Genomic DNA, 14,617 nt, shown 5'->3' on the forward strand with positions numbered 1-14,617 from the left:
TTATTTAATTAATTATAATAATAAAAAATGAATTCCAAGTTCTATATTTCGTCGGTATAAAATATTTATCAAATTACTTTATTTAAAATATAATTGCATATAATTTTATTTAATAAAAATCTATTTATAATCTAAAATAAATAATAATAATAATAATAATAATACTATAAATTATATTAATAGTGAATCAAAGTATACAACTTTTTCTTTAAAAAAAAATAAAAGGTTGCACGGGACGATTAATTACCGGTAATAACCGGTAAAGTTGGAGCCAAAAACAGACAAGGTAACCTCGAAAAATGAACGGCAGTGATGTTATCTTATAAAAAGCAAAGGTATGACTTCATTTAAACCTCTTGTGTACTATTTCCCTCACATTTTCCTTTCACAATAAACAAACCTCCCCCCTCAAAGCCGAAAAACCAGAGCTCTCAGCTCTATTTTTCTCTTGCTATTCTCAATCCTTTTTTCAACAAACTGTTAACGATCTTGTCAGATATCTCTGAAATCCTGAAGTTGGAGCTAGTTTTAAGTGAAATAATGGAGAGAGATTTTATGGGTTTGACTCATCACGTGAAGCAAGAAGTCATTGAAGAACATATAGATCCAGGTATCATATTGTCTTTTCGTTTATGTTTCATGTTTTCTCTTCCTCTTATTTCAAGCTTGAATCTTTAGGCCAGTTACACCTTATTAATATTTCTATGATAATATCTCTTTCTGTTTAAATCGTCCCTTTTCCATTTAATTAGTCTATTTAGTTGAAGAACTTTTTTTCCTTGCAAACCAGCTATGGAATCAAGCCAAATAGTATTCGAAACTTATATGAAGCAGTAAAGATTGGATATCTTGATCTATCTCAAGATTTTCGTTTCATTTTTGAAAATTTCCTTCTTCCCCAAACAGAGACGGGATAGTTTCCTATTCGTCAAAACAAATTTTTTATTGATTTAATGTAAGTTTAACAGCTGTATAATTTTATATTAGCAACGTACTGTGGTCCACGTTGAGTGGGAATACTTCAAAGGTAAAATTAAATAATGGCTAATAGTATTTGTTTCGGAGTGGGTTGTGCAACCATAGGATTTGGCTTTTTCATAAGTTTGGATGTTTCGAGGGAGGCTTTGTTTAGACTTTAGTGTAGTCCATGCACCTTTTTTGAATGCATATTGTGCGTTGGATATACATTACTAACGTGCACCTGATAAGCTCTTATATTAGTTTATTTGTGAAGAATAAAATTTAAAATTTAGATGAGTTGTGGTGCCCCACAAGTCACCTTCTTTAATTAATATTAAATTATGGTGGTACATCACCAAGAACAAGATTAAAGTAATGAATAAAGTACTTTTGCTCCCCCCATTAGAATAATGTATTAAAGAAAGCCCAAAGTATGGCTCTATGTATAAACTTTTAATCTACTTTGACCAGATGGTTTTCCATGTTCTTTACTTCATCTTATGTATTTGGAAAATACAATATTGTATATTATTATATTGCACATGAGATGCTTAGTAGTTAGCAGCCTGTATTTTAATTCCAAGAAAGAGAACATGTTCACCCCCTTTTTCAGCTGCACCTATGAAGCACTTTGAATTATTTATTTGATCAGATTTTCTTATTATAAGGGAAAAAATGTCTGGGAAAAAGCATAGAGGTTATGACAATTTATAGTTTGGTGGGTCGGCGTCTCGTCTGTCTTTTCTTAATATATACTTCAAACAATTTACCAGGGTGTTGTTTATTATTAGGTAACTACTCAATTGCATTTCTGTATTGGTAGAGTTAAAAGTTGAAGTAGGTATTTAATTTCTTGTACATCAGAAGCCTGTTTATACACTTAGAAAATATAATGCTGGATGCAACTAATTAAGATGGTATCTTCTTCTCTTGTCTTATGTTGCAGCACCTCTGAGAAGTTCAGCAATGCAGTGGTCATTCTCGAACAACATCTCTACTCATCCTCAATACCTCTCTTTCAAGGCTGCTCAAGAGGATAGGCCGAAAACTGGTTTTGATTCTCTTGCATCAACTGGATTGGTGACTATAACCACAACTGAAGCTGTCGACTCAAGTCATCGACCATACTCTGGTGTAACACAGGTTCGTTATGGATTTTCATAACCTGTATTTTAATCATACCCCCCTAAAATGCCTAAATGAGATTGTCAAATGGTACCAGAGATTTGTATAAATACTTTCGCATTCGCTGTCTTTTCATTAGTTGTTCCTCTAAATGTCAGAAAAACATGATGCTTGAAAAGCAAGGTGGAACACACTACATGTCGACAACTTTCTCTCCTCATCACTATGATGCACACTCCCTGCCTCGATCTCATGGAGTCAGAGTGCTCCCAGTTTCCAACCCAACAAATCAGATTTCTGTATCTATGACTATGCCTGGTCATAAGTCCTTTGTTTCTCCTCTTGGACAGAATCCAGTTGCTAGCCCCATTTCAGCTGTTCCAACTAACAGCGCTGTCGTGGGCACTACTGATTTAAGGTATGTTAGCTAACATTGATATAAGATATCTTAATTGAGAAAACTTTTACTGAAGGGGGATGCTGAATTTATTATGGATCTCTATTGGCAGGGGTGCTCCGAAAACTCCCCCAGGTCCTGCTCAGTTGACCATCTTTTATGCTGGTTCCGTCTGCGTTTACGATAATGTTTCACCAGAGAAGGTGAACCCTCTAGACCTTTAGGTTCTCCCTGATGTTGGTCTCATGAATGTATCTTATGTTGACAATTTCACCAATTATATCTTCTTTTGGATTAGGCTCAAGCTATTATGTTGCTTGCTGGAAATGCATCACCTGTTACGCCAAGTGCAACATCTACTCTATCTCCAGTTCAGGCGCCTATACCCAAGTCCTCTTCTGTTGACTCTTTTGTTGTAAATCAGTGCCACAACACAACACCTACTCTTCCCAGCCCCATTTCTATAACATCTCATTGTGGATCTCAACCTGCCGGAGTGTCTAGTAATACAAATGGAGTAACTATTATCAAATCAATTGGGGTCCTACCATCTCCTTCTAATAAAGCAGAACTTTCCAAATTTTCCAGTTCCATAGGATCTGTTCCTGCCACCTTTGTTCCATCAGGTATATTCTTGTGCTTTTCAAACTGAAAAATCACCAAGATTCTTGGCCAAATTTTGCTTATTCGTACGTTATGTCAGTAAAATGATTGGGCATTTATCATATGCAGCTGTGCCGCAGGCACGCAAGGCATCATTGGCTCGGTTTTTGGAGAAGCGCAAAGAAAGGTAATTTGGGGTTTGTTTTCATCCCAATTTGAGTGAGTTTTTGCTGTTTCATAAAGTGTAAGAGAAAGGGGAGTCCTTTATCTGTTTATCTCAAAGGATTGCTTTTCAGATATTATCCCTTTTTTGGTACTTCCTTTTTGTGAAAAACTCCACTTTTGTGTTAAAAGCTTGTTGTGTTCTTGAATTCAGGGTAATAAGTGCATCACCTTACGACAGCAGCAAGCAATCCCCAGAATGTAGCTCTCTTGGATATGGAAGCAGAAGTTTCGCTAAAAACACTTTAGGCTCTTGTCATCCCCATGTAATCAATTTGGTCAAGGAGACGTGAAAAATGCCAATGGTGGCAAAATAATGTAGACGCAAGATCAAGACTGTAGCGAGAGATTATTTAAGCTATTAAATTTGTGTTCGTCTTGACCTCAATACTTCAGTTCTTTGTTAGATACGATTATTTTAGGTTGTTTTCCTTGTAATTGTGATCAGAGCCTTTTCATCTGAAAACACTACGAGCCTTTTGTAGGTTTCCATTTTTGCCAATGTAAAGAAGCATTCTTTTCAATGTTACCTTGTTCAGGGTATGTTTTATTCTTCTGTTCGCCACTTTGTACATCGGAGCTTTCGCCGGGCGTTTTCTTACTTGGTCTTTTGGGAGTACAGAAAGTGAGTCAAAAGTTTTCTTACTTGTTGTAGTATTCTGAATTGAACAAATAAGAGTCAGAAAAGAACGGTTGTAAGTGATGGAATTGCTGTAAGTGCTCTACCGTTCAGCGTTTTAAAATCTTATACCTTATGCTGTGCAGCATTGAAAGTTTTTATAGATTCAACTTTTTATGTTTTCGGTGGAAGTTGAAAAACAGGGGTGTTTAGACTCGAACTGAGTTAGGAAGTCCAGTCCATTTTCAACAAAAGAACCTCATATCCTAATGGACTCTAGATTAGACAGTGTAAGAAGTTTGAAACCAAAAAAGGAGAAGCAAATGTCAAACACTCCATGGTGGGAGAAAACTCACATTGACCACAGAATGTATAGAATGAAGCTGAAGAATGAGGCTAATGCTCAAAGTCTTCTTCCCGCTCGTAGCAGTTGCAGCGATGTTTCAATTTTCAAAGCTCTAAGGACGAGATCCGATTGCATTTTTGTGCAGGTTAATTACTGTTGTTCCATTAAAAAAAAGGCATTTGGTGCACAAAGCATCACGGGTGCACGCACGGTCCGGAAAGGGCTGCACCCAAAAGCTGTGATGTAGACAGCTTACTCTAATGCAAACATTAGTGGTTGTTTTTAATGACTTGAACCCATTATTTCTTGGTAAAAGTGGATCCAAGATTATGGAAAGATGAGTGCACTACTACGAAGCTATAGGCAGAGGCGGATCCATGATTTTAGAAAGATGAGCGCACTACTATGAAGAGGTAGAAAAGAAAGGAAAAAATAATCATATTGACATAAGATTTGAACTCATAATCTCACTTAGAGAGGTGTACCCAATAACCATTCCATCATATGTACTTTGAGCTTGGGTGTCCGCGTATATATTTAAGCATTTCTAAGAAAATATAACATTACTATACATGATTTAGGGAGGGGACCATGAGTTCACGTGCCCCATGGAACTCCCCTTGATATGCTATCAATACGTCACATAGAGACAATTTTACCGTTGCTCCAAGGCTCCCCTTATATTGTAGTTCCATCAAATTTGTTGTATTTTCATCAGTAGCATAAAAACACAAAAAATTATGAAGCTGAAGCTAGCACTCTAAAGATAAGAAGAAAATAAAAAGTATCCCTTATTTCATACTACCTTGTCGATACATAATCGAGCTAATACAAAAATTTCTTATTTCAAATTCAAAGTGCTATGCTATTATTATCTGGTATTCATATGAAGAATGCATAGTCTTCTTTCTTCTCTCATATAAAATCTCATTGGCTCCAAGAGCAAGGAATGCTATATGTTTGGCATGAAGCGGCTAATTCCATGCATATTATATGGACATCTGGTAATATTGATTCCTTGATTAACCCTGGACCAAAAATGCTCTCCTTTGGCAAAGATAATTAGATAAAGGGCCATTTATGTCTAGGGTTATACATTAAGGGCCAATATTAATCTAACCCTATACTTAACGGGCTATTTTGGTATATCAATCGGAAAACCCTGGGGCTATCCTGCGGACAAAGTTGTGGAAGTTGACATATGTTGGACTACTAAGACAGAGAAAGAGAGTGAACTCGGGGGACCAAGACGATCATGGATAATGAGAAACTTCAAGACCTAAAGCAATTCGTGGAGCTATGCAAAACGAACCCTTCAATTTTACAAAATCCTTCGCTTTCTTTTTTCAAGAACTTTCTCGAAAGGTACTACCGCTATTCTTATTTTCAAAATTCTTGGGCTTTGCTTGAACGAACCAACTGTTAATAAATTGTGTAATGAATTAATTTCAGCTTGGGGGCTCGAGTTCCTACATCCGTTAAATCTGTAAGCCTCCGCTAGCAATTCGCCCTTTTACTCGCTTCAGCAATTCCTTATTTTCACGCCCTTCTTTTTGTGTAAAATACTACTGTATCAGTCTAAAGAAGATACTTTTATTAATCTCTTTTCAACAAATTAGTTTGCGTCAACTTATTTGATATTTCATTCATATAATAAATTCAATTGTTTAACATAACGGTAACCATTCTGAACTTTAATCCCCACTTTACTAGGTTTTAAGACTTTCTTACTCAAATGTTAAATCTCCTTATTTAGTTATAGCTGGAGGTACAGAATTCTTTCTGAGATTTTTTCGTCAAGCAGGCTGAAGCTAGCTTCATGGATTATCCTGGCCCTACTTGGCTGAAGCTATTTGAAAGCACCCATATGTTGATTACCAGTTTCTCGTAAAATAGCCACAGTATAGGAGATCTAGTTAAACAGTGTGGTTCCTGTTTCATGTACGAATTCAGGCAGTCCCAGCTGAGGTTTGGTGTAAACATCACAATTCAATGATGCATGAATGCCATGTTTCATCCATAAAATTGCAAGTTCAGCTACCAGCATCTTTCGGTTTAGATTAATGGCCTCTAGGGACAAGTGAGGTTGCTCTAGTGGTAAAGCACTCTCCTGCCAACAAGGTCGGCAGCTCGAGTCACCATGGGAGCAAAGTGGGAAAAGGGTCACTTTTAGTCCCCGAGCAAAGGGGATTTGGGGGTAGGAGTTACCATATCAAAAAGAGAAGAAAATAGCTCTAGAATCATGGAGAGACATACTCGTTGATGTGCATCAGTACGTATAAATATATGCTTGTGCTTGGATGGCTGGGTGAGTACACCAACTAATTGGGGGATGAGTGAAAAATGGTACAACTTTTGAACAGCATCCTTGCCCACAACTTTAATATATTTGATAAGGAAGACCATTATTGCGGTCCTCTAGCTTGGGCTTGCCCACTAACATAAGCTAAGTTAATACATCTGGTTCTTTGAAGCTCTCTGTTTTAGACCAAAGATTTAGTTCAATGCATGCAAAAAATTTTATGATTGGTTCAACAATGTGGAGTAGAGATTAGTTTTTATTTTGAAGAAGTAAATTAGTAGGATCTATTACACTCTTATGATATTTGGTATAGCCAAGATATTTTGAAAAAGTGGTCATCCTTTTTGCATGGTTTCAAATTAAAGATTTAGAAACCATGATATTCGGTGTGAAATGGGGAAATGTAGTTTATTTTCTCATATTAATGCCGGGCAATGACTTCACAGGAAAAAGGTGGAGATGAACATCCTGATGAATTGGATGAGGACATTATAGAGTCTGATGTTGAGTTGGATAACACTGATACCGTGGAACCTGACAATGATCCTCCACAACAGGTCTGTGATGAAGGGTTAAGGTGGATTCAACTGCAGCATGGTCTTAACTCTTAAGGATTTAATGAGCTCTTTCTTGTCGTATAACTGCAGATGGGAGTTTATTCAGGTGAAGTTACTGAAGAAAATCGAGATGCTGCTCAAACATCAAAAGCTAAAGCTCTTGATGCATTATCTGAAGGCACGTTAATCTTTACCTAAATGAGTAATATAGATCCTTCTTTTACAATCTTAATTTGGGAAAGTTACACCTTACTGGAACTGTATATTCCTGGCAGGCAAGCTTAATGAAGCCATAAATCATTTAACAGAAGCTATTTTGTTGAATCCAAATTCTGCAATATTATACGCAACAAGAGGTTATTTCCTGACATATTTACCATCTTAAAATTTTGGACTCTGTATCATGTCATTCAAGTGGTCTTTTGACAAACACTAATGTCTACACAGGTAGTGTCTTCAATAAGCTGAAAAAACCCAACGCCGCGATCCGTGATGCTGATGCTGCATTAAAGGTTTCTCAGAAGAAATTTCAGAACATGGTTTCATTAACTAGAAATGAAATTTTAGGTTCATTTATATTCCTGTGATTGCATCTTGATTCCTACTGACACTTAAATCATTTCATTTAAAGATCAACTCTGACTCAGCAAAAGCATACAAAGTAAGGGGTATGGCTAGGGCAATGTTGGGCTTATGGAAAGAGGCAGCTAACGACCTTCATGTGGCATCGACGATAGATTTTGATGAGGAGATTGCAGAGATACTTAAAAAGGTCATATCTTCAAACTTCTTTTTGTGCACATTACTTCTCCCCGACATACCCTTAAACTTTAAATCTAACAAGTTCACTGGCTGTAAATATGGCAGGTTGAACCTAATGCTCGTAAAATTGAAGAGCACTGCCGAAAATATGAGCGTCTGAGACAAGAGAAGAAGCAGAGGAAAATTGAGCGTGACAGGCAGTGCCGTCAAGCAGAAGCAAAGGTGTTTTTAGTGTACTAAATGTATTGCGTGATTAGCAAGCCGATTTTTTATTTAATCTTGACATTGTATTGCGCTGCAGGCAGCTTATGAAAAGGATGAAAAGAAAGAACAACAATCTCAACATAAAGCTTCTGTAAGTTTTCTACGGTCTATTTTTGTGTTCCCCCCAGTCACACAATGTGATTTTTGAATTAGATTTTTTCTTTTGATAAGGTGGCTTTTGAAGTAAGAATTATGTTCACTGTTTGTGCTCTTCTGTGGGCTTCAGCCTGTTGCATCTGTTAATACTCCTCAATCTAGTTTGCACCTGAAGCTGATATCCTTTATATATACATCCTTTGATTGGTTGGTGACAGTAACTCATTTTTGAGCTCCATCTGTCCTGCTTAGCCCCCACTCTAAAAGGTAGCCGTGACAATTAAAAAGAGCTAACTTCTTTCTGTGATCATCAACATTTTAGTTTTCTCACTGTCTTGGGCAGCTTTGTTATCTCCTCATAGCTAATCTCAGCTAGCATCCAGTTGGATCCATACTCCTAATTGACCCTTTACCTTATGTCTCTTTTCCTGGGGGTAGGGCGTTGGTGAAGGGGGACTGAAATTGCTGACAAAAATATGACATTAGTTTACCTTGTTACACACCGTTAAAATGAGATGCTATATTTCTCTTGCTGTTTTTTCAAGTGATGTGGTTGAATTTAACTGCATTTTCATCCATGGTGCAAGTCAAGTGGCAAAAAATGACTAGGACCTAGATCTGGATTACTGAGTAGGCCTGGTATTTTCTGATTTTTTACTGTTTCCCTTCTGCAGCCCCTCTATTTACTTTGTTTATAGATTCAATTTCTTCTTCTGATGAGTTACTCTTTCTTCCAAAAAATAAAATGATGCAGGGTCCTGACTCTGGTTCTGATTTAAATGGTGGTAAGATTTCATTATTCGAGTTGACTACTCATTTGATAGTTGATGGTTGCATTTAAGTTTATCTAACGTATTTCTTTTTTGTCTGTTGTGACCGAGTTTTCATTCTTAGCAATCCGTATGTTAAACTAGTGTCCAACATTTATTATTATAATATGACTGGAAATATCGCATCATTTTTTTGTTAATGAATGATTGCTCGTAATTAATATCTCTATCAACCTCTTCCTGTGATTATCCAGGTTTTTCTTTATCTACTTACTATATATTAAACACAGCTTAGAATGAACATCAAGACTGGTATGCACGATCGCCAACCAATGAAAAATACCTATCACCATATTTCAACCTTCTTGATTGAGCTAGTCAGCTTCCATCTGTAATTTGTTAGAACTATCACATTTTACTATGTAAACTGGTAAATGACCACCTTTAGGTAACACGGATATGGAATTATGGATGATGTGTAGATATCATGTAGATATTTGCTCTATATGCACACAATTGCATGTTGAGATAGGTCCCTGGTTCTCTAGGCTTTCTTAGGTACCTTTCGGGAATTGCCCTGATATTAGACCATCTCAAGGAGATTGCTGAAGTGTTAAGAGCATTCCATGTCCAGCCAAGAGGTTGGTAGTTCTCATCATCATGGAGAGAAGTGGGAAATGCTCTTGTGACCGCTGGGAAGCCGGGGAGGGGGTTGGGTTTGTGGGTTATGATAGTTGGTTCAAGGGAGAAGGAAAACTATAAAGAAGGCTGCTGGTAGCAGCTAGATGATGTTTTGTAGAAGCTGTTGAGCATTTGGTTATATATTGAAGCTAAAGAGCATGTAGTTTTTGTAACTTAAATTTCATGTTGTCTGATGCAGTTAAGTCTTCTAGTATCTCTCTGCCTTCCAAAATTTGATATCCTGAACGTTGTTATGTTAATCTCCTCTAGAGAATTTGTTTCCCTCTCGTTTTCATGTGTTATTTGTCATTTGGGTTTCCATTAACAATCACTTGTTAGGTGATGAATAAAAGTGTGTTTCGTGCTGCAAAGTAGTGCAATTTTCATTTGAGAGGTTTAGAATAGCATACATATTTATGCAATCGTTTACTTGTTTGCTATATACAGGAAAAATTATTGGTATCCATTCTGTGAGCGAACTGGAGACAAAGTTAAATGCTGCTTCCAGAGCATCGCGTCTAGCTGTCCTTTACTTCACTGCGACATGGTGTGGGCCTTGTCGTTTCATTTCTCCAGTTTTCACAAGCTTGGCGGAGAAATATCCAAAAGCTGCATTTCTAAAGGCTGATATAGATGAGGCAAGAGATGCGGCTTCAAGATGGAACGTCAGTAGTGTTCCAGCTTTCTTTTTCATAAAATATGGCAAGGAGGTTGACAGAGTAGTAGGTGCTGACAAGAATTTGCTGGAGAAAAAGATCGTTCAATATGCAGGCTAACTTCATATGGATTGAATTTGTGCATTACTTTCTCTGTTTCAGAATAATAGTATGTGATTTGGCTGGTTTGGTGATATAAATGTCTTTGTTTGTTGAAATAAAGGCACAGTTTCTTAAGTTTCTTTCAGTGAAGAACTGTTTTCAAGGTTTCCTAAGTACGTTATTGTCAAAATTTTCATCTGAGGCAACTTGATTCAGGGAGACTTCCCTAGTTTCCTGGTTCGTGAAATTTTCTAAAGCTCTATATTTTTCATGTCTATATGGTTATAGACTTACAGTTATGAATCAAAATCACATACAATCTATTAGCAGTAAGAGCATTATTATGAAGATAGTAGCAAGTTACAAACGGCTAGGTACAAACTTCTAACCAACGTTAAGTGCATCAACGAGAGATCATGAATGCTATCTATAAATGTCAGCAGTTAAAGTTTTGACATTAGAAGACCAACACCAAGTATCCTAATATTCACATTGGCTTATAAGATTGTCAAAATAAGATAAGTATTTAATACATCTGTACATGTAAATATTATCATTACTTTACTGCCAACCATCACTACGCTTTAGTCCGGTTGGGTTATACTCCCCGATCACTTTTGCTTGGCATATATACTAAAAATAGATGTTCACTTTTACTTGTCACTTTACGCATATCAAGAGAAGACAACAAATTTTTTCCTATTTTACCCACAATATTTATTACCATTTCAAATCATTTTCTCAAATTCCAATAAAATATGCATCAATTAATATAGGTAATGTCACGATCCAAACCGATGGGCCGCGATGTGCACCCGATACCTTACTCAACCGAGTACCAACGTAACGTATCTTTCTTATTACATCATCATATATAAACTCAAAACATAGGCCGACGAGGCCGTACAATCTTTCACGTACACGACATATGTCTATAAGCCTCTAAAAGTACATAATTGTCATAAAGGTCGGGACAGAGCCCTGTCATACCAAACCATACACATCTAAATCATACTGACCAAACAAGCAACTCCGGAACAAATGGAGTGCAACAATATCTTCTGCTGAGCTGATCGCCTACTTGGAGGATTCTCGACCTGTCTATCGAGACTTGCGGGCATGAAACGCAGCGTCCCCAGGCAAAAGGGACATCAGTACAAATAATGTACCGAGTATATAAGGAATGAAAATCAATAAATAATAGACATGAGAGAAACATGGAGTAAAAGATTCGACATGTACGCTCTGTGAATCATTTCATTTTTATAACGTCATGCATATGCGTATAAATGTCATACCATGCATAGGTATATGTATTCATAACATCATCAAGCCTCTGAGGGCATCACATCATATCATTTCGGCCACTGTGGGCAAATCATCAACGTATACCAGCTGATCAGCTGGTGGTGCGTATATAACGCCATAACCTTTTTTCATATCCCATATATATATATATAATATACATATATACGCGTATATAACGCCATCTGGTCATGGATCAATGTATATATATAAAACACGAAATGCATAAGAAATACGTTAATAATATTTTCTCGGAATGTCATAAAAATAATATGCCTTAAGAAATATGTTAATAAAATTTTCTCGGAATGTCATAAAAATAATGTCTGTCGGATAAATTTTATCAAATAAGTATTTTTCTGAGACCCATAAACAGAAGATATAATAATAATTCACATGGGGAATCAAGAATATAGACACCCATAATATTTCTATGAATAGAGTCGTTTATGAAAACTGTACGTTTGCTTGTTTCTTTCAGTATTATTTGGGTCATGCCAAAAGAAAGAAGGGATAACCTTAACATGCCAAGACAATCCTCTAATACACGTTAATTGCGATAAAACACAGAACAAGTCGTATGAAAAGCTCGAAGCAATTATGTTGTTATGCAAAGAAAATCTTAACCAAAACCTTTCCTTAAGAACTTAGCAACAACGTTGCTATTTGAAAAGTGAATTAACGCCGATGCTTGAATTGTAAAGTTTCTGTGTAAAGCTTGAATTGTAAAGTTTCTGTGTAACGTTGGTGCTTGAATTGTAAAGAACGTAAAAATGGATCTCTTTCCTTAAATAAGTAAGGTGACTCACGTTCAAAGACTTGCCCACCTCTCTTACTTTTGCCACCTCTTTTAATGACTTAAGAGTCATTTGGTTAAAGAGAGGCTTGGTGCCACGTTGGTCTTTCCCATCATTATTCAAATAATTTATTAATTAATTGGATAATATTTCATTATTCAATAATTAATCAATTACCCGAATAATTAAAAATTGTCTTAATTTACTTAAAATACTACTTACTTTTAACATATCTTATACAACTTAGTATCATGGTCATGTGATACCTTGTATGCTATTAGTCCATAAATACCGGGTATTTTAGCTCGGGTCGTACTTTATCCAAAACGTCAAACTTTGACGAAATTTATTTTCTCCGATTTGCTTACCTCTCACCTTCACGAATTTACTCGTCACTTGTTTGAAATAGCATAATGCTTAAAATTTCAAAATAATCACATTCTGGAACTTACGTCGATTAACTTTCGATGAAACTTTAACGTACGAAAATACGGGATATAATATCTCATTTCCGAACTTTCAATAATTTATTTATGGCGTAATTTCACGTATGAAAATATAAGGTGTAACAGGTAACATTTGATAAATTATGAGCCTTATTTATTATTTTTGGAGGATTGTCAAAAGTCAAAACATGCCAGAAGACAAAAGACATTGCATAAAAATAATGCGACTTATCTCATACCCTAAATCGTACACATCGTAATAGAAGGGCCCTTTCCCCGATCAGAAAAGATCCAATGTCCGCTGATTTTGACTGAATTTATCATCAAATTCCTTCCCAGGATTCGTGCGCATTTTGTCAGAGGAAAAAGCCTTAACATTTTCTGATTTTGGGTAACCATTATTGTTGATGTTATTTATTGTTTTGAGTTATTAGCACTTTATATAGCAAGGGATTGTGTATTATCTATTCTCTCCTACCCTTTTCAACATTTTTGATGCATTGTGTGTGTGTGTATGGTTTCGGCTCTGTTTTCCCCTGTTCTTCTTTGGTTATTGTTTCGAAGAAGCGTGCATTTTTTTTAGTTGTTGGATGTGCTTGGAATATAATTATTTGCATTGATTCCCCTCAGCCATGAATTCGTTGAACTGTATATTGAAATTTCTGAAACTAAAATTAGCTCATGCAACTGACATTGCCTTAGTGTACATAAGTGACTCAGAAAATTAATAATTTCCTTTCACTAATTCACAAGCTCCAGTAATTTATTAGTGAAAAAGAAAGACCGAACACAAAAAAGAGAAATGTTAGTGAACTCTTTTCAGCTTAAACATGTGATAAATTGAGAAAGTAGGTACCCAATGGAATGATGGACACTATCGTCACAAAAAAAAATTATTCTATTGCTTAAAGATGGAATAAATTGTTTCATTAAACAGCTTAAACATGTTGATTCACGCTATTTCTTGCTGACCAGGGTAGTTATAATTGATCCTGGCTATGGCCCTCCTGCAGTTCCGTGGTGTCGATTCGATGCAACAGTTGGGTAGCAAAGTATGAGGGAAGACATGGCGGGAAGTGTTTCGCGGTGGTTGAAGTACTAGCGGGTCAAGTAGGAGAAGTAGAGGTTGAGATGTTTCTTACAGGAGATGATTTAACCGAAGTAAGCGTGGCAGATAGGATATGAATTCACTAGTAGGGTAGTCGTGCGCCTTGAGAAAGTGTAGAATGGTTTGGAATCGTGTTAATATGTGAATCAGCCTGCATACTCTATTTGGAGTGATGGTTAGTGTTCAAAAAAAAAAGTTTGTTTGACTTGAGTTGTGAATATCTGGTGGGCGTGAAGATCATGAATAGAGGCGTGAAGATCTGCTATCGACGAGTTGATTGTACGGTTATGGGTCATATTAGTTCGGTTCGGGGTATGCCGGTGAATCAGTTATGACTTGCAGAGGTCGAGATCGAGGATGACTCGGGTAAAGGAATTTCTGGACACAAGTTGTATTACACTCTATGGTTATAGGAGGACCATAAAAATAATTGAGTGTTTATTCACAAAGAATATAGTGTACATGGAGCGGGAATTTGCTCGGTTGCGTAGGAGTGAGG

The 14,617-nt window shown here is 36.5% G+C and overlaps 2 protein-coding genes across 3 annotated transcripts; both read left to right on the top strand.

Annotated features, from left to right (window-relative positions):
- The first annotated feature begins 357 nt into the window (after positions 1 to 357).
- LOC104087512 (protein TIFY 6B) lies at positions 358 to 3,831 on the top strand. The gene is made up of 7 exons (XM_009592009.4): positions 358 to 610; positions 1,907 to 2,103; positions 2,244 to 2,503; positions 2,595 to 2,685; positions 2,781 to 3,108; positions 3,215 to 3,272; positions 3,462 to 3,831. Exons 1-7 carry the CDS (start codon positions 541 to 543, stop codon positions 3,598 to 3,600), a joined length of 1,143 nt encoding a protein of 380 aa, XP_009590304.1. The 5' UTR covers positions 358 to 540; the 3' UTR covers positions 3,601 to 3,831.
- Positions 3,832 to 5,099: 1,268 nt separating this feature from the next.
- On the top strand, positions 5,100 to 10,607 carry LOC104087511 (TPR repeat-containing thioredoxin TDX). 2 transcript variants are annotated; one of them, XM_009592007.4, is made up of 11 exons: positions 5,100 to 5,637; positions 5,725 to 5,758; positions 7,021 to 7,131; positions 7,222 to 7,309; positions 7,407 to 7,487; positions 7,579 to 7,643; positions 7,763 to 7,903; positions 7,999 to 8,115; positions 8,195 to 8,248; positions 9,008 to 9,038; positions 10,152 to 10,607. In XM_009592007.4, the coding sequence occupies exons 1-11, from the start codon at positions 5,528 to 5,530 to the stop codon at positions 10,478 to 10,480; spliced, it is 1,161 nt and encodes a 386-aa protein (XP_009590302.1). In that variant the 5' UTR covers positions 5,100 to 5,527; the 3' UTR covers positions 10,481 to 10,607. The 2 variants fall into 2 exon arrangements, with proteins under 2 accessions (XP_009590302.1, XP_009590303.1); XM_009592008.4 differs by lacking the exon at positions 5,725 to 5,758 and having other exon boundaries at positions 5,443 to 5,637.
- Positions 10,608 to 14,617: the final 4,010 nt, after the last annotated feature.

The sequence above is a fragment of the Nicotiana tomentosiformis genome, chromosome 3 (assembly GCF_000390325.3).
Source record: "Nicotiana tomentosiformis chromosome 3, ASM39032v3, whole genome shotgun sequence".
Classification (NCBI taxonomy): domain Eukaryota; kingdom Viridiplantae; phylum Streptophyta; class Magnoliopsida; order Solanales; family Solanaceae; genus Nicotiana; species Nicotiana tomentosiformis.